We start from the raw sequence: 18452 nt of genomic DNA, 5'->3' as shown, positions 1-18452 counted from the left end.
GAACAGCTTTGTTTCAATGACAGGCTTTATAAGACAGTACTGAAATGTTACTGTCAGTGTTGAGATGGATGAGTCAACAGACAAAATACAAAAGCATTTGTAAAGAGAGTCTTGCTGGAGTAATTTGAAAAGCTGCACAGCTACACAAAATGATGGCCTTAATTGACATAGCTTGCTCATAATAGTCCTTAACCTGGTTTTAGGTTTCAGTTTTGTTTTCTGCAGGCTTTCCAGTCAAGGACAGGCAAACACACAAGTATTGCTACCTTTGCAAAGGTGAAAGATCAGTAGACGCGTAACCAATCTGAAAATAGTTCAAGAAGTCATGTCAGATACTAATCCTCACTTGAGGAGTTAACAAATGGCTCTTCCCTGTATTTTGGAAGCTTTCCTTGACCTTGTGGAGTGAAAGACCTCTCAAACTACCACGTAAATATAACACTGGGGCTCGGGGTCAGACCAAGGCAGGAAGCACTGGCCACACTCCCCAGCCAGCCTCTCCTCCTGGTCTTACTCGGCTGAAATCATCTCTGCAGTGTCACATAAGGTCAGGAGATTCAGGTTACTGAAAGAATAACATTTTAAACCTGATCTCTCTCCCTCTCTCATCCAAAACCATCTGCAACTCATCTTTTAAGGCAGAGATTATTCATTCTGGGGGAATTATCCACTAATCAGTTTTTATCTCCGAACTAGGTCCTCACACTCGCAGCTAGGTCTGGCAGAGGTTTTGGTTCCTTCCACTCTCAGAGCAATCTCCCACTGGACAGACTTTAAAACACAGTTGGATGCAGCTCCATGTGCTAGGGAAACTGGCCCAATTTACCAGCCAACACATCATGTGCCAACGCAGGTACAGAGGTACAAAGCAAAGCTCCGGTTATGAGTCACCTTTACTGGGCTGGGCCTTAGTTCTTTACATCTTCAGCCCAGGGAACTGCTATGTGAGGTTTTACACCATCCTGATTTTCTGAAGTACAATAAAAGTAAGCAAAACCAGACTGTACAACAGGAAAAGGAGGCAAGGACTCTGGTATTTCCCCCAAAAACCATATGCACATAGAGAGGTCAGCAGAGACCTCTGGCTCTCAGCACACTTGCTCACTAGCCTGGATGCTATTCTGTTCAATATGAGTCACAGCCAAGTGTGAAACTCAAGAGAAGCACGTGGTCAAGTGAGTCAGACCCCTGCATTCTGCAAGTGCTTCTCCCCTACTTATTATAGCTCAGCCTTCAGCTGCAGCTCTGCCCTGGGACACCAAAGCATTTTCTATCCACTACTCCATCACGACATCAGTTCCTCCAGTTCCTTCCACTCACAGCACAAAATTCATGTCCATCACCTCCCAGAGGTGACATCCCTGTAGGGCCTTCCAAATATCATGCGCTCCTCATCTGCAATTATCATGCAAAAAAAACCCCACGAAAGCCCAGGCAGATAAGCTCCCTCCCGCATTTCACCCAGAGGCCAAGGCAATTACTGCAGAACTTGTAGTTTGCAACAGTAAACACAGTAGTAGTTTTGGGCTATCTGATTTTCAATTTTGAGGACTATGTTAAAACAAAACCAAAACCAAACCAAACTCACCCAGATTTCTCCTGACAAGCAAATTGGTAAACTGGCCCAAAATCATATTTTACCAACTGCAAAAGAGGAATTCTAGAGATTCTTCAGCTGGTATGAATCAGGATAAAAGGCATTTCACAGCTGTAGAAGTAAGAATATTTTGGGGAAAAGAGATGTTTTTTATTCCCTCTAGTTCATTTAATAAATTCTAAACATCATAGCTTCAAATAATCCTGACAGACAAAGCAGGCAAGACCTTCCTATCCCACAGAGTACAACTATGCACTGCCTCAGAACTATTCTCTACCCTCTCCTTGGGTAAAATAGCAAGGATGAAGGGAAAGAAACTATTTAGACTGAAGAGGAGAAACCTCTACTCAGACCCATTTGTTTTACTCTGCAAGTATTGACAGATGAGTAATGAAAACTTTGCTGCAGACACAGGCTGTTCTTCAAGGCAGCATCAGTTAATAAACCACAACCACAGCTGCAAAAATATTAAGGAATTTAACTAAATGAACTCCTTCAAGGGCAAAGGATTGCAGGAGGAGCCAGTTTTTGTGCTTTATTATCATCCCAAAGGTTACGATCAGAGCATGCAGCATCAACACAAACCAGTGTTACTGTTTTGGACATAAAAGCTTTGAATAACAATTTCATTAAATGTACACAACTGGCTACTAATATTTCTAACATGACTCTTTCCCATTATGATAATATTTGAAACTTAGTATACTATGTTGCCAAAGCTTTTAGATGTGAATTATCTCATCTGAAAAGAATTAAATGGTAAAACCAAATTAACAGTAATAATAAAACTTACAGCCTGTTAGCTCTCAGAACCACAGAATCATCAAGGCTGGAACAGACCTTCAAGATGATTTGGTCCAACTGTCAACCATAATCACCCCAAAACCACATTCCCAGGAGCCACATCCAGACATCTCTTGAACACTTCCAGAGACAGTGACTCCACCACTCCCCTGGGCAACTTATTCCAAGGCCTGACTTCTCTTTCAGTGAAAAATCTGAGCCCTCTCACAGGACAAGCCACAGCACTGGCATGGCAACATGGCTGAGAAGGGTGCTTTGCAGGCATTACAGACTTGGATCAGGATCTTGATCCACAGCCATGTTAACAGCTCATGCACACTGGGAATGATTTCAGGAGCAGTTATGCCCACAGCTGATGGGGGAATTTCTTGGTGACATTACCAGTGGAGCTCCAACAATGGATGACCAGTGGCTCTAACCTTAGGCACTATGATTTATACCAGCCTCAAGTCCTTACAGAACTTGAGAAGCATCAAAACAATGACATGGGCAATCAACAACCTTCCAACATCCTTTTCATTGTTACTAACATTCTTACACACCTTGTTGCCAAAAGACCCTGAGGACTCATAGATAAATTCCTCTGCCCAGAGCAAAGGAGGGTTTGGATCCCCTGGAGCTTGGCACTCACCAGGCTGCCAGCCAAATGGAAGCTCAGGGAAATTCTCCTGGGTATCACTTGTGGTGCACCTGATGTCTCCAGGGAGCCCTCCGAGTGTTACAGTGAAACACACACCTCACATTTGAGGTCTAGTGAAGTGGGTTGTATTTCAGGACAAAATCTAAGAGTAACAGCTGCCAATGAATATTTACAGAATTTATACAAGTGCTTCCACCTGAGACAGACAGGAACAAAACCATCTTTGTTTAAAGCCTACCTGGAAATAGGCACAGAGAGTAACCAGAACCAAATTCTCTCCTGGCATGGTTTTTAAGTGTTCCTTTGCCCTGCAATTTTTACCAGGCTTTTATCGGCAACCCACCCTTCACTGACCCCCGACTGGCTCCTCTGAACTGTCTCCAAAACACACGTATTTGCTTTTTTCCCCAAAGATTTTGCTTTTCCTTGGCACTCCCCATTCCAGGCTATTCACAAGTTATGTTTGCCAAATGGCTACAAACATGGGATGGCTACATTTTCAACTTTGCTGTAATGAAGGCCCTATTTGCAGCCTCTCTGATCTCCTCAGCCTTCTTCAGAAAACGTGCAGAAATTTAAATAAATTTTAATATCCATTCCTCTGCAAATTTTGACAGAAATTGGCCAGTAAATCCAAGAGTTGTAACTGGATGAGCTATCACGACTGCCTCATGTAAGGATGTTACAGATTAAAGAAGAGAGGTGCAGACAAGGAGCAAACTTATCTCTGAGAGATGTGCCAAGTTAGGTGTGAAGACTCAGTGGTTCTTCTTTAAAGGGCTTTTATGCACCTGAATATCACAAAACTGGCCAGAGTCGAGAGCGCCAGCTCATGTACTTTAAATACCATTCCTTAAACTCACTCCATCATTTTAACAGGGTGGTTCTAAAATGCTCCAAAGTGTTTCTCCTGTAAAACAACATCCCAGACAGAGCAGGGGACAGAAGTGCCACTGATTCCAGTGACAAAGAGCAAACAGTTACACACAGAAAAACCCAGAAAAACTACAAGCTGAAAACAGAGGAACTCCCCACCTAAGTTTCTATCAGTTATGTTCTAGGTATTGCTCATAAAGAGACAAGATTATGGGGGTTTTTAGAGTCACGTGACTTTCAGATGCACAATGTTTTCGGGTACTGCAAATTTTTCCCACACTGTAGCCCTGGAGAAGCAATTCCAAGCAGTAAAAGTTAAACTCAACCCCTGTACTGCTCTTACCATGCTTCATCAAAACTCTGGCATCAGCCTTAACATCTGATTTCATGTGACCTTTCAAGGATATTTATACAGACAAACCACCTCCTGCACAAACCAGTGCTCTACATTTTCTGTAAATCCCTGTAAATTCATAGATGAGTTCTAATTAAACCTTCTGGCAGAATTCTCTAGTTCCTCAAACGTATTATTCTTGTATATAATTCAGTTTAAAGCTGCTTCTACTAAGAAAAGTAGAAAATGTAGACTTAAAAAAAAATTAAGATGGAAAATATATATCCAAAGAGGGATATTTCATTTTCTTACATACGAAAGTTGCAGCACACATCACTCTCAACTGTGAAAAGCAAGGCTGAATTAAGCATTAAAAAGGAAAAAAAAAAAAAGGCAAAATGCTCAAACTGACAAAGTTAACATGGTTAGAGCACAACTGAAAGGATCATAAAACACCCAAGAAAAAACTGTGTTTAAACAGTATTGTCCTGCTAACTGAACCCACTGTCAGATGGATTCACTGAGCTCCAGAATTGATCAGAATGTACTCTACAACCAGAACTGCAATACTGATCTCCCTGGGTGCCCTTTGTGACGTTTGGTTCGTAAAGGAAACTTTCTAAATATGGAATTAATTCCTGAGGCTACTTTAGCACTTCTTGGGCAGCACAGACAGGACAGATTGGTAGACAGAACCCAAACAAACCCATCAAAAGGTAAGGGATAAAGCAGCGTGTGCTGTATATTGGGAACACGCTTGTTTTGGTTCCCATTTTAATTATTAAAGACTCCCTGCAAACTACAGCTGAACAGATACAGAACTATAGATTCAGTCTCCTGGTAAAATTCTATCAAGGTTTAATCAACCAACCAAGCTGCAGTATCTGCTTCCTCCAACCTTACCCGCTGTGAGTAACTATTCTTTGATTTTCACCTCCACTGATTTTTTCCTTTCTTTCCAGAAGCCTAAAAAAGAAAATTGTCATGAATTTTCTTTCAGACCCCAAGATTTTGTACACGTCAGGGATGAAATTAAAGATCTTGTTTAGAATATAAATGGGACTGGTTCAGTGAATATGTTAAGTACTCAACAAAGGGCATCCCCCCATGAAGCCTTCAGAGAGAAAGAATGAGAGCATGAGAGTGCAAGGAAGCTTTAACCCCTCTCCCTGGGCAGCATAATGGATTAGGATTTCCTCAGAGGCACTGATGGCCACGCCAAGATGTTAACTTACATCACAAAATGCACAGGCTTTACATGGCACCAGAAAAACTCTACTCAAAGCAGTAGAAAATGTCACCCAGGGAAAGTAAGATAACGCAAACCATGCGCTTTTTCAATTCAAAAAGCCTCAGTTTTACACGTGAGAAATCTCTTCCTCAGTGCCACCCATGCTCATTTGACCCTCAGAGTGGTTATAAAATGGGAACCAAAAAATTATTTAGAATATAGCTCTTATCAATTCTCAGATCTTTTAGATACTTTCCTAAATATGATACAACAGAAAGCAAGTGTAGGAGAACCAGTCCTCCCAAATACTGTGAATATTGTACCTCCCACAACACCAAGTGAACACTCTGATACAGAACATCTTTTCCCTATCACTTCTCCCTTGCTCTCACAAGGAAACATTATCTTACAAATTCCAGAGAAGGTGAGCTATGGCAGCAGCTCAAACAGCAAAGAGATTTAACATGAAGAGACCGTTTCAAAGCTGGAGAGCTGACACTGAAATATGCAACCCAAATAAAAGTAGATCAATAACGTGATCCATCAGCCTTCTCAGGCTGCTTCACAGAACATGGGAGGACATCATTTCTCTCTCACACAGATGAAATTGTTTGCTCTGTCAGTGCCAGTGTCAGACACCTTAAGAAGAGATTGGAAATGTATTTTAAGAGTGGATGCTGTGGGTCAGGGAATAAAGTCGTAATTTGTCAGGCTGCAGCAACGTGAGCAGCACAACTGCAGAACATTCCTTTGGCAGCACGTCCCAACCTGCAGGATTCCTGCAGCTTTTCCGGATTGCTGAAATTCATCTTCTGTCTCTTTGCCTTGGAACAGACTCCCATGAAAGCCGTCGGGAACGTCCTCCTTGCCTGATTTCCTCCTTTGCCATCCGTCTTGCCTTTTCTTCTCTGCTCTCCTCGCACGCAACCCAGCCCCCTGCTCCCTCCTCTTCCATCACCGGTGGGTTGGGCATCCTCTCACTTATTTTCTGGTCTTTCCAGCCATTCCACCAACACGTGGTGCCCCTTTTTTCCTTCCCTGGCCACCTTTTCATACACCTTGGAGTTCTGGGGCTGCGAATTCAAATAGCAAAGATAATAAATCTAGTTTTCCTTCAACCTGTTCTCCCTTTTCCTCTGATTTCAAGCCCTGAGAATGACACACAGTTCTCCTTTGCCATCCCCTCATCCCATTATGTTCTACAGTATTTCTCAACTGTAGACCATGCAAGCCAAACTTCAGTTATTTAGAAAAAAAATTACAATAACAAAGCTAATATCCTTGCAATAGCTATGTGATTTTAATATTCCTTCCATGACACTGGCTGAATCCCATAGTCATAAGCTAATAAAGAAAAAGGAAAGATGTAACTCCAAAGCAGAATTTCCCAAGTGTTCAGGCACTTATAGCATAATAAATTCTCAATTCTTTTCAGAGAGAAAAGCCTATTCTGTCACTAATCTGAGAAGCTGAAGGACCCCTCTCCATGCATATGATTTTTCTCCAGATAATGTGAAGTCTCTACAGGCAGAATACAAGCTGGAAGGATTCATTTCATGCTAAGCAACAGTACACAGAGGACAAGAGCTTCCCAAACTCCCAAAAGATCCCAAATCTCAAGTTCTAGCAGAAAAATGTTGTGATTATATCTTTGGAAAACTGAACAAGTTATATCCACTACATGTATTCAAACTATGCAAAATGATGGGTGTGGTGAGGAGGGGGAGAGGAAGGAGGCTATTAAATCACCCTACCTGTAGTTCTGACATGTAATTTGTTATTTTTAATATACAACACAGTTTCTGGTGTTTTATCTGGCACAAAGACAGAAGATGTTCTTTATCATCTTACCTTTGCTGGGGTACAAGGGATCTTCCAAACTGGGTGCTACGGTAACAAACAATTCCAGCTCCCACTAGCTCAGCTGAGAGCTACCTATAATACACTTAAATGATTGAGTAATTGAATTAAACCTGATTAGCCATCAAATGCCTCTGCCAAGGAAGGTACAACATCTCTCTAGCTTCTTTAAAACGAAGTCTAGAAAGTTAACTCTTCATGTTCCTCCACCTGCAGTTCAAATGCTGTAAGATTCTGGATGGAATGCTCTCCTTCCAAAGGATTTGTAAGTCAACAGCAAAGCTCATTTTGCCAATTCTACCCTCAGGCTTTCAACTTTGGAATAAATAAGGTCTTAATTATATTTCTTTTTAAAAAAAGACCCACACTTTTGGCATCAGAGTCTATCTGCACCTACAACAGAGTTACTAGAATCAGCTGAAGCATCAATTGCAATTAAAAACTTCCAAAAATATGAACAAAACCCCAAAGAAACCTGAAAGAGGAGTTACATATTGACTCCCTTCCCTAGAAACAAACACCCAGGTTTCTTCCACTCAGGCAATACACTGCAGCAAGCAAAGCCATGCAAGTGAATCAAGAGATCTAAATGAGGGATATTTGTTTTACAATCTTGACTGACAGTGAACTTCCACTCCTCTTTCTGCTTGCCAGGAGGTTAGCAAGAGCCAGTGAGTTACCACCACATAAAAATCACAACCAAGAGATATATTTAGTCACTGTGGTTCAAGGAAAATGATTGCTTACACTGAAAATAAATTTAGCAATTGTTTCCAGTTTCTGATTTTCACTGACTAAGGCACAACCCAGCTGCTTCACATTCCAGTAGCCTTCAGCTGTCTTCTTTCTCCACTCCTTGCCCGCTTACTTCTTACAACTAAGACCATCTCAATCTTGCAGCAGTTATCCCACAGGCTACGTTTCGGACCACACCACCTGTCAACCTACAATGGCTTACAAAAGATGCCAAATTCTGCTCTTTGTACCATTTTGTAGAAAAAAAACCCCACTAAGCAGCGATCATCTTGTACCTGTATTTTACCTCTACAGAAAACTGGCCTGAATGGTTGATGCTGTTTAAACAAGTTGCAGTAAATCACACGTGGGATGTCACTATGGGAGCAGCACACAGGAGGAAACAGTAGGTGTTAAAAGCCTGACTAAGGAAGAATTGGAACTGAACTGCCTTTGGGGTTGAGAGGTAAGATTTCAAAGGGTCTAATTTTCAGATTTGCAGATAACTCTTAGTTTGCTTGAAAACCACCAGCAGAGAAGCACTCAAACTAGTCAACTGCAAAATTTTCTAACTTGAAAGCCCTCACTTATATTGAGGAACATGGTACGGCTGTGAATGCACAACAGAGCTGAGGAAAGAGTCCTGCCTAGTAACTCACCTAAGCATGACAGACAAAGAGAAACTGCATAAAACTGTACAGGTATATAAAATAGGCAGGCTAATTTCCATAAAATGATCCAAGACATGATGACAGTTCAAAATATACCCTCTGCAAAAACAAAATCCCCGGGAACTTCGCATTAGTACAAAAACATTCGCAGATGAACAATTCAGAATCACATAAATTGGCATGAAGGACTCCAGATAAACACTAAATTCCTACAAAGACAGGAATAATGTGACCTCCTGAATTGTCTCTTCAATTTTGCCATTTTCTTAAGAACAGAGTTCTCCTGGGATTACCCCTAGATGTTTATCCCACCAATACTAAAGGGGGAGAATTGAGGTGAATTTGCTTATCAGGCAAGTGCTTATGAGTAAAAGTTGAAGCCAACCACATTTTTGGTCTACTGGGAATAAATACGTCCCATTGAGTCCTGAGCAGAATAGAGACGACTGCCTGCACTCCAGGTAGCTAACACCTGAAACAGTTCTCTCAAACAACCTTTAGCAGGCAGCTGTTGGAAAAGCAAGCTCACAAGGGATATGAAAACCCTGAAAGAAATTACAAGACTAAGAGTGAAAACACCAAGTAGAATAAACCTCCAAAATATGGCACCCATATGTTCTTTGGTTTTAATAAAAGGGCATTTTTGAATGGACTTGTTTCACAACAGGCTTTTGGTTTAGAGCTGATGGTGTCTAACTCCTCCCTTAGTCTCCCTGAATGATGCAGAGTAGCTGAATTCCCTGGAGCACATAATCCATCAGGTAAATAAAAACAGGAATTCATGCATTGCCATGGTAACAGGAAACCCAAGCAGAATCTGTGACCTTCTCTGCTCTTTTTTGGCATCCCTATTTTGGATTTCACATCAAAAGAGGGAGAGCAAATATTTTCTGAAAGTGAAGACAAAAAGTCACAGTTCTGGAGTACAGAGAAGCCAATGGCCATTCCTTCTCTTCAAGCCAAGGAGGGTTCTGCTTTGGAAAAGTGTCTGGAAGTCTCCTGGCTGGAGCCTAACAAAACACGGACTCTGTAACACCAGCAAACCCCAAATATACCGTCTTATTCTACGTAACCAGATGGCTGCCCTTCACTCCAAAGCAGAGCTCTGAATTGCTCTACAGTGACCCTTCTGTTGATTAAACAGCAGCACTGAGAGGCTCCAGAGGGAGCCTTGTCTGCTCTTCCTTCATGGACAGGATGGAAGCTGTTATCTCTAATCATTTATTATTGTTCTTTATTGAGTGCCAACAAGGTGTTCCAGTTAAGGACCCAGGGAGCAGATGTACGAGGGTCTCTGGGGGTCTAACCCTGTAAGGGGTATCACATTTTTTCCAGCAGCCTGTCTAGATAGACACACGAGTCAAACCAAAGCCCACTCCAAAGTCTGTCACCACAGCTTGTGACCAGGCACTGGTCTATTTTATTTATAACACAGTGCATGAATTTCTGTCCCCATAAGAAAAATAAATTCAAATGTACACAACTGCACAGACCTTGGACCTCACAGCATTTGTTTCATGAGTCTGTTTCCTTTGTTCTGCTACTGTACACGTTTTGACAAACATTACCCCCGAATGGCTGTGGTATCACAGGCTGTGTTTGTATTAACCAAACTGTGGGTGTCAATCAGAAGTTCAAACACTCAGAAACAGCGATGGAGACGCTCCTGCTCTGGAACAGCCAGCTCCCAGCCCTCCTTCCCTGTCTCTTCTCCTCCCATTTATATTTGGACTGGATTTTTTTTTTTTAAATATCCTTCTGAAAGAAATGAAAGTACAAGCAGTTGAAAGAGGACAGATTCCCAGATTCACTGTTTCCCTCCTTCAGCTAATCATCACTGTGATAGACTTTCACTAGGACAAATGTGTCTGCATCAGGGCTTCTCCCACTGCATCTTCCAACTACACGCTCACAGCACCAACCTGGGGATGGATCCTGCATGATGCTTGAGTTCTTCAGTGGGAGCTCAGCGTGTCTGGTCTCTAGGCTGTGCAGGGTATGATTTTTATATGGTATTTTATTGCTGTTATATGGTATTTTATATGGCATTTTATATGGTATTTATATTTATATGGTATTTCTTGGCCTCTCTGTTCTATTGTTTATGGAACCGTGCTGAGTTTGTGTGTGTCTCCAGAGTCATCTTCCTGTGCTTGAACTCCTCACACTGCCTCTCTGGTGTGGAGCTCTATTTACTATTCTCCCAGGGTTATTTACTGCACACGAATAAACAAAACGTGATCACTTATTTATACGTCTGTAATTACTGTCTACAGTTACTAAATCCCAAGCCAAATCCACCTCTAGCATAAACAAGTGGCAATTATTCCAGAGCTGGCCCGAGGTCTGTGTACTCTGCTGTAACACCTTCCTTGCTCGCTGGAGTAAGGGGCAAGCGCGGAACAGCTCAGCAGGATCCCAGAGCAAAGCTACACCGTGATACCGTGAAGGGGATCGTGCAGCGGATTAACCTGTGATATTTCTGGAGTAACATTTGTCCCCTGATGCGGTGCACACTTGTTAGACAGTAAGTCAGCGCGAAGAGCTGGAAGCATGCCGAGGTGCTGCACGGAGGAGCCGGCTGCCAGGCAGGCAGGCTGCTCATCCCCCGGGGCCGCTCCAGAACCCGCAGCACCGAGGAGAACACGCTCACACACGGTGCGGTGCAGCAGCCGGAGCGCACCAGGGTGGGATGATCAAAACCAGAACGCGCTGCTACCGACTCCACTCCTTGGAAACGCGGATCCTTCCCGCATCCGTGGCTGCTGTCCTGGAAGCCTGGATGCTCCGCACATCCCTACGCGGGCTGCTGCCCTGCGTTCCCCAGGAGGAGACAGCCTGGCTATTCCTCGCAATAAAATATACCAAACAGCATTGATTTTTCTCTGCTAATTAAACGCAACATAACTAAACTACGTAACTTCACTTCTTGATTTGCACAACACTAATTGAATCTTTAAGCGTACTACTCCCACTACAGAGAAAAACAGGGTCATTCAACCATCTAAAGTGACAACTGAGAACCAGGCACGACTCCAGAAGCACAGAGAGACAATATGATCCGTGCTTGAGCGTTTCCTTGTGAGAGCAGGAGGAATCTCAGCAGCCTCCCCTGGCTCTGGCTCTCATGAGCACCCCGGCAGAGGGGAAGAGGGAGGAAAAAACGTGCAAGTTCCCTCTGACATTTGCCCACGGACCCATCTCTTCTCATCCTGCACACACACCAGGAGAGGAAAGTTGGGAGAAGTTGAAATTAATTATTGCATGTAGGCCCCAAAGCGCTGCAGCGCCCGGCTGTGCTGATGCCTGGCTGCATAGCAAGGACGGAATGAGTGCAGGGACGTAAAAATTAAAATATAAGAATTAGGGAGAAAAAAAGGAAAGCAGTGAGCAAAAAGGAAAACGCGGAGGAGACACAAAGACCCAAACAGCGCCCGGGAAGCGCAGGACCAGCCCCCGGGGGGACGGGCAGAGCATCTCCCGTGGCCCCCCGGGCCCAGCCCCAGCCCGGGCCCCGCTCGCCGCCCGCGCTGTCAGGAGCCCCCGTGGGGACCCCGCCGGGCGCGGGGGGCCCTGCCCGGCTCCCCCCGCCCCGCCGGGCCGCGCCAGGCCCGCGGCACCGCCGGCAGCTCCCGCACCTCCGGCGGCTCCGGCTCCTCCGGCGGCTCCGCCGGCCGCAGCGGCTCTGCGGGGCGGGCGGCGAGCGCGGCCGCCCCGGCGCGTCCCCCCCCGCGCTGCCCCCGGGCCTCCCGGCGCTCACCTGCTTTCTCGATCTTGCCGGACATGTCGGAGCCGGCGCTCGGCGCTCAGGCCCGGCGGCGCACGGAGCCGGCCGAGGGGCTGCCGGGCTCCCGCTGCTGCCGGGCGCGATGCGGGAGCGGCTCCGGCGGCGGCCGTGGAGCAGCGCCCGCCCCCGACCCGCTCCGCGGGGCCGCGACGGGAAGGGGCGGCCCGGGGCTCCCGCCGCGCACGCCCAGCGCCAGCGCCGCCTCCCGGCCGCAAAGGGAACCGCGGGGCGGGGCCGGCGGCGGGGCGGGCACGGAACCCCCGCGGGCCCGGAATCCCGGGATGGGCGTCGGGATCTCGGCGTGGGCATCGGGATCTCGGGATGGGCATCGGGATCCCGGGATGGGCATCGGGATCTCGGCGTGGGCATCGGGATCCCGGGATGGGCATCATAATCCCGGGATGGGCATCGGGATCTCAGCGTGGGCATCGGGATCCCGGGATGGGCATCATAATCCCGGGGTGGGCATCGGAATAGCGGGATGGGCATCGGAATAGCGGGATGGGCATCGGGATCCCAGGATGAGCATCGGGATCCCGGGGATGGGATTGGAATGGCGCGATGTGATCGGGATCCCAGGATGAGCATCGGGATCCTGGGATGAGGATCAAAATTCCGGGATGAGGAGCAGATCCCAAGATTGGCGTCAGGATCCCGGGATCAGGATCAGGATCCCGGTATGGACATCAGGATCTCGGGATGGGACCAGAATCCTGGGATGGGCATCAGGATCCTGGAATGGGATTGGAATCCCAGAATGGGCATCAGGATCCCGGGATGGGTCTGGCTGAGAGGGACCGGAGCCGGTCAGCTGGTCCGACCTCCTGCCCAAGGAGGGTCATCTCAGAGCACACGACACAGGGCTGTGTCCAGATGGGTCTGGAATATCTCCGGTGAGGGACACTCCACGCCCTTTCTTGTCCCTGTTCCAGTGCGTGGTCATTGCACAGGAAAGTTCTTCCTCGTGTCCAGGTGGAACTTGGTGTGCATCAGTCTCTGCCCGTTGCCTCATGTCCGAGTGGTTGGCACCACTGGGGGACCCTGGCTGTATCTTCTCAGCATCACCCTTTAAATACTTACACACATTAATGTGGTCTCTTCTCGAGGCTGAACAGCCCCAGCTCCCTCAGTCATTTCCTAGGAACCCAGGTGGTTTTGCCCCCAAAATGCAATCCTCTGGATGCGGGGTTGGAAGGAGCAGGGACCCCCATCCTGAGCTGCCTGGGGATGTCCTGCTGATGCTCCTGACTCTTCAGAATCTCCTCAGGACTCACAGGTTCTGCCTTTTTCCAAATTTGCTGCCACAGCAGAATCTTTCTTTTGGAGCAGTCAGCAGCAAAATTAAAATTAATCAATTACAATTAACTCCCTACAACTATCCGAAAGGAGGTTGTGGCAAGGTGAGGGTCAGCCTCTTCCCCCAGGCAACCAGCAACAGAACAAGGGGAAACAGCTTCAAGTTATGCCAGAAGGTTCAGATTGAATATTAGGAAAAATTTCTTCATGGAAAGAGTAGGTAAGCATTGGAAAAGGATGTCCAGGGCAGTGGTGGGGTCACTGTCCCCAAAAGTGTTCAAAAAATGAATAGAAATGGTTTAATGGGCATGGTGGTACTCACTAGGAGCTTGGACTTGATGATATTGGAGGTCTTTTCCAACCTTAATGATTCTGTGATTCTATGAAAAGGGAGCAAAGGGGATTTGTGCAAAGCTGACTGCAACAGGACACCAGTGCTGCTGTCTCAGAGCATCCTCACGGCATCTACAGACACCCCAAAGCCACACTCAGGGCAGCTGTGGCACACGTGACCCCGGGTTGCCCAGCACAGCTGCTGGCAGCCCCACAGTAGCCACAGACAAGCGCTGTCATCCCATTCCTGTTCCTGCTCCTGCTCCCAGCTGCTGACACCCTCAGCTCCGTGTTTGCCATCCCAACCTACACACTTGCTTTCACCTGAGCCCAGGGAGCAGTGGCAGCTCCCTGGGGACAAGTGGGTTCACTCCAGAGGGAAGTGACAGCAGAGCCCGGGGGGAAGGGCTCCAGGCAATAATAAAATAACTATGGTTGTATTTGAAAATTAACTCATTTCTACAACTTCATTAGGGACAAACATCACAACAATGACTTGCAGGTAGCCCTGTGCTACGGGCCACTAAATCTGAAGCCTGGTGAGCTGTCAGAGACTATTTACTTCCCTTATCAAATAAATCATTCACGAGGTTGCTATTTCTGTAAGCTTTACACACAACTTTGGAAGTGACTTCATGAGCCTGTTTAAACATCTCACACACCCGGGGCTCAGCAGAAGGTATAGGAGGAAATGTCTAAGAGGCAGAGTATGCATTTTTCTCTCATTTATTTTCTTCGTTGGGAAGCTTGTGGAGAGTTCCTGGGTGCATCTGCTTAATAAACCTAACAAAAAAGAAGTATCTAGGTAGAGGTTTTCCTCTGGCTCCCACAGATGTAAATGGTGGCTGTTGTAGCCACGCTGAGCTGTGCTGACTCACTCGGATTAGTGAGCAGTAGTAACGAGGAGCTGCAGCGGGTGATGCTAATGAGAGCAGACCCGACTGGGAGTACACACAGGAAGCAGACAGATGAAGTAACAAGCTGCTATTCTTACACCCTCCCGTTTTCAGACTTGGGCAATGGAGAAGGAGCGTGTGTGCAATAATGTGAGAGATGAACAGAACAGCTACCAAATTGGAAGGTCTTTTCATAGTCTCTGATATAAAAAGCCCCGTTGTGCCCATGATGTGTTGCCTTCCGGGGGATGCTGGAGTTTTTCTTGTGGTTTCTGCATTAAGATGTAACTCACAACGCTGGGAAAACCTGATGCTTCTAAATATCCCCTGGAGTCAGCTGGGGAAAAACACCTCAGAGCTGATTGTGCCCATCTGAGTGTGTTGTTAAGGGCAGAGCTGTGGCCAGGAGAGCAGGAGGAGATCTGTGAAGGGAGATGTCACTTTTCAGGCTGTTACAGAGCAGCGTGAGATCCCACAGGGATGGTTCTTGCAGTGCATTTGGGTAAAGGGCCGGCAGTGGCTGGTTACCTTCAAGAGGGAGCAATACTGGAACACGCTACAAAGAGCCAATTTTTCAGGTGCTGATGCTACATCAGGAAGAAGAAATGAAGAATATGTTGGGTACCTGCTTTGCTATCAGATGAGAGCGCAGTGCTAAAGTTCACCTTAAAGTCAGAGACATGCAAGATGCGGAGGCAACATCTGGAGCCTCCTTCCCCAAATGTTTCTTCGCTCGGAGAAACTCCCTGGCAGCAAAACCTGCCGGGAACGCTCGGCAGATGGTGGAACCCCTCGATGGAGGCTGCCCCAGACGGGCTGACAGCACCTAGGGAAGGCCAGCAGACATAAACTGCAGCCCCACAGGGTCATTTCCTGCAGTGAGTCACTGAACTTTACAACTGACCCACTGAACAGGGGAAATTGTGCAAGAAATGCCAACAGGCCTTGAGCTGCGCAGTTAAAGAGCGCTCCTGCCCTCTAGTGAGAGCTCTGCCCAAATCCCAGCCCTGCTCCTCTCCTGCTCCCCTCCAGTTTGTGGGATCGCGGCTCAGGTCCTGCTGTGTCTGTCCCTGCAAAAATCCCAGGACGTAGCGGCCACTCACCCCAAACAAAGCTGTCCAAGTGGACTTTAGCAGCAGGGAATAACTGGGATTACTCAGGGAAACGCAATTTAGCCAACCTTGCACGATGCCTTCTGCGCCAGCACTGGGCTTGATAACATCGCTGCTCAGGATAGCTGCAGTTTGATTAAGACTCCGAGAGCTCCCTAAAAACCTTCTCCAATGTGCTCGAGGACCCCCAGGTGACAAACACACCCCAATGACTCCATGTGCCCCTGCACCACCCCTGCTCAGCCTGCAGGGGTGGAAAGTTTTGCCACTGGGAAGAGGTGAAAAAATTATTTATTCGAAGCCACTAAAGCAGAAGGGCAAGATTCTCACCTCCTGCTAATGGCTGCAACTCCTCTGAGGTGTTCAGGGGTGGAAAAAATAGGAGGGGGATGCCAGTATGTGGTGAAGGAGAGGAATTGTTCAGGGAAGGAAAAGACAGCACCATCATGGGGGACATGCTCTGGGTGAGAGACTCAGAGGAGCAGTGCAGAAAGGGACAGAGCTCAGCTCCCTGAAAAATATTCGTGATGTGAGCTGCATCAAAGGTCATATGAGCAAAAAAAAGGCAAATGGGAGACATTGATCTTGGGCACATCCCCACTTTCACCTCCTTGAGGAAGGGTCAGTGTTCAGGTTTTCTTGGTGCAGCAGCTGATGGTACCTGGCTGGTGGTCCCAGCTGTGTGGCAGACCCCTGTGCTCTGTGTGCTGGAGTGAGAGACAAGTTATTATTATTAGGAGAGCTGATAGTCTGGGCAGCTGGTCAGGGTTCCCCCTGTGCATCCCCCGTGGCCGTGGGGCTGGTCCCCCCGAGGGGTCTCACCCTGCCGAGCCCTGGGGGGAGTTTCCACCGGTTCTCCCATTCTCACGCAGGATTGTCAGGACTTGCTTTCTTCCAGCTTTTTCCTTTAAAAAAGACGAGATTTGGGTGCTGGCTCTAGAGGGCAGCATATGCCGGCACATGGGGCTGGGGGCCACCGCTGGCTCCCCCCAACCCGCGCCCTGCGCAAGCCTGGGCCAAGAGAAGCAAGGAAGAGGAGAGAATCCCGGCAGAGGTTATCCCGGGGAAGCAGCTGCGAGGATGCTCCCCAAAGGTGCACGCTGTCCTCAGTCTGCAGTGGGACAAGGAGTGACAGAATCATAGAATGGTTTGGGTTGGAAGGGACCTTTAAAGGTCATTTAGTTCCAAACTCCCTGAAACGAGCAGGGACACCTTCCACCATCCCAGGTCACTCCAAGCCCCATCCAACCTGGCCTTGAACACTTCCAGGAATGAGGCAGCCAAAGCTGCTCCGGCCAACCTGTGCCAGGGCCTCCCCACCCCCATTGTAAAGAACTCCTTCCTTATATGTAATCTAAATTGACCCTCTTTCAGTTTAAAACCATTACCCCTTGTCCTATTGCAACATCCCAACCTTGAAATTCCTTGGTCCCTTCCCTGTTTGGTCACAGACCTTTGATTTGTTGTTTTGTTTTGTTCCCCAGACAATTTTCTGGTCCAAGACCAACAAACCCATTGGATGTCTGGGGTGGGTCACTCACTGTTTCAGGGCTCCCCATCTGTAAAACACCAATAGCCAGGTGGGCAGGAGGGTAGAGACTCTACTGGCACTAGGGGATTAGTCAAAAAGTAAATAAATTGCACTTTCACATGTATCTGTTAAAGTGGCAGCTTAAAGTAAAGCTTTTTGATGTCTTTCTCTCAGTCTTTTGTGAAAAGAAGTAAATTGGAGAAAAAACTGTTGGCTTCACAGTGCCACAGGGGATGAGGTGGGTCTGAGGAGGTACACTGAGAAGAACCCCAGGCCCTGGGATTATTAAAAAAAAAACATGAGAGAGATATTTAACAGTTTATGACAAACCGTTTGTACATTTAAAGTAATTAGGAAGGTGAGGGTGGAAGGAGAAAGGGTGGAAGGCTGTAACAGTTCTTTCTCTGGTTTAATCTTCTCCCTCCACTGGGGACTGTATTTCACAGTGGAAACATAAGCATGTGAATCACCAGCACAATATATACTGGCTAACAAGGTGTCTGGCACTCCAAGGTGTTTCTGTCAGCAGAAACTTCCTCAGTGGTCAGACGTCTGGCTGTCCTTTCACCTCCCCACACGTGGAGGTTCACATCGATGGCTCATCCTCCTGGGGTTTATTGGGATAGTGGCAGGTAATTGAATAAAGATCTCTGCTGTGCATGGCTGGAGCTCGGCTGCTGACTTTGCTGACCCCATCATGGTCTGTCTGTGCTGCCCTTGAAGAGTAAAAGCAGCTCTGAGCAGGGTCT

At 46.9% G+C, this 18452-nt stretch overlaps 1 protein-coding gene across 8 annotated transcripts in view; it reads right to left on the bottom strand.

Moving 5' to 3' along the window:
• Window positions 1-12643, bottom strand: part of RAPGEF1 (Rap guanine nucleotide exchange factor 1) — an 85110-nt gene extending 72467 nt beyond the window's left edge. For 5 of the 8 annotated variants that reach the window (XM_048325260.1, XM_048325262.1, XM_048325261.1 and 2 more), the window contains exon 1: window positions 12509-12642. In XM_048325260.1, coding sequence (XP_048181217.1) covers window positions 12509-12533 — 25 coding nt within the window. In that variant the 5' untranslated portion in view covers window positions 12534-12642. Of the gene's footprint in view, window positions 1-12508 lie in introns of all 8 variants that reach the window. The other 3 variants (XM_048325257.1, XM_048325258.1, XM_048325265.1) reach the window with 2 other exon arrangements.
• Between the last annotated feature and the right edge of the window lie 5809 nt (window positions 12644-18452).

The sequence above is a fragment of the Corvus hawaiiensis genome, chromosome 21, assembly GCF_020740725.1.
Source record: "Corvus hawaiiensis isolate bCorHaw1 chromosome 21, bCorHaw1.pri.cur, whole genome shotgun sequence".
Lineage (NCBI taxonomy): Eukaryota > Metazoa > Chordata > Aves > Passeriformes > Corvidae > Corvus > Corvus hawaiiensis.
Note: the sequence above shows the minus strand (reverse complement) of the source record. Positions and strands in the feature narration are given on the sequence as shown.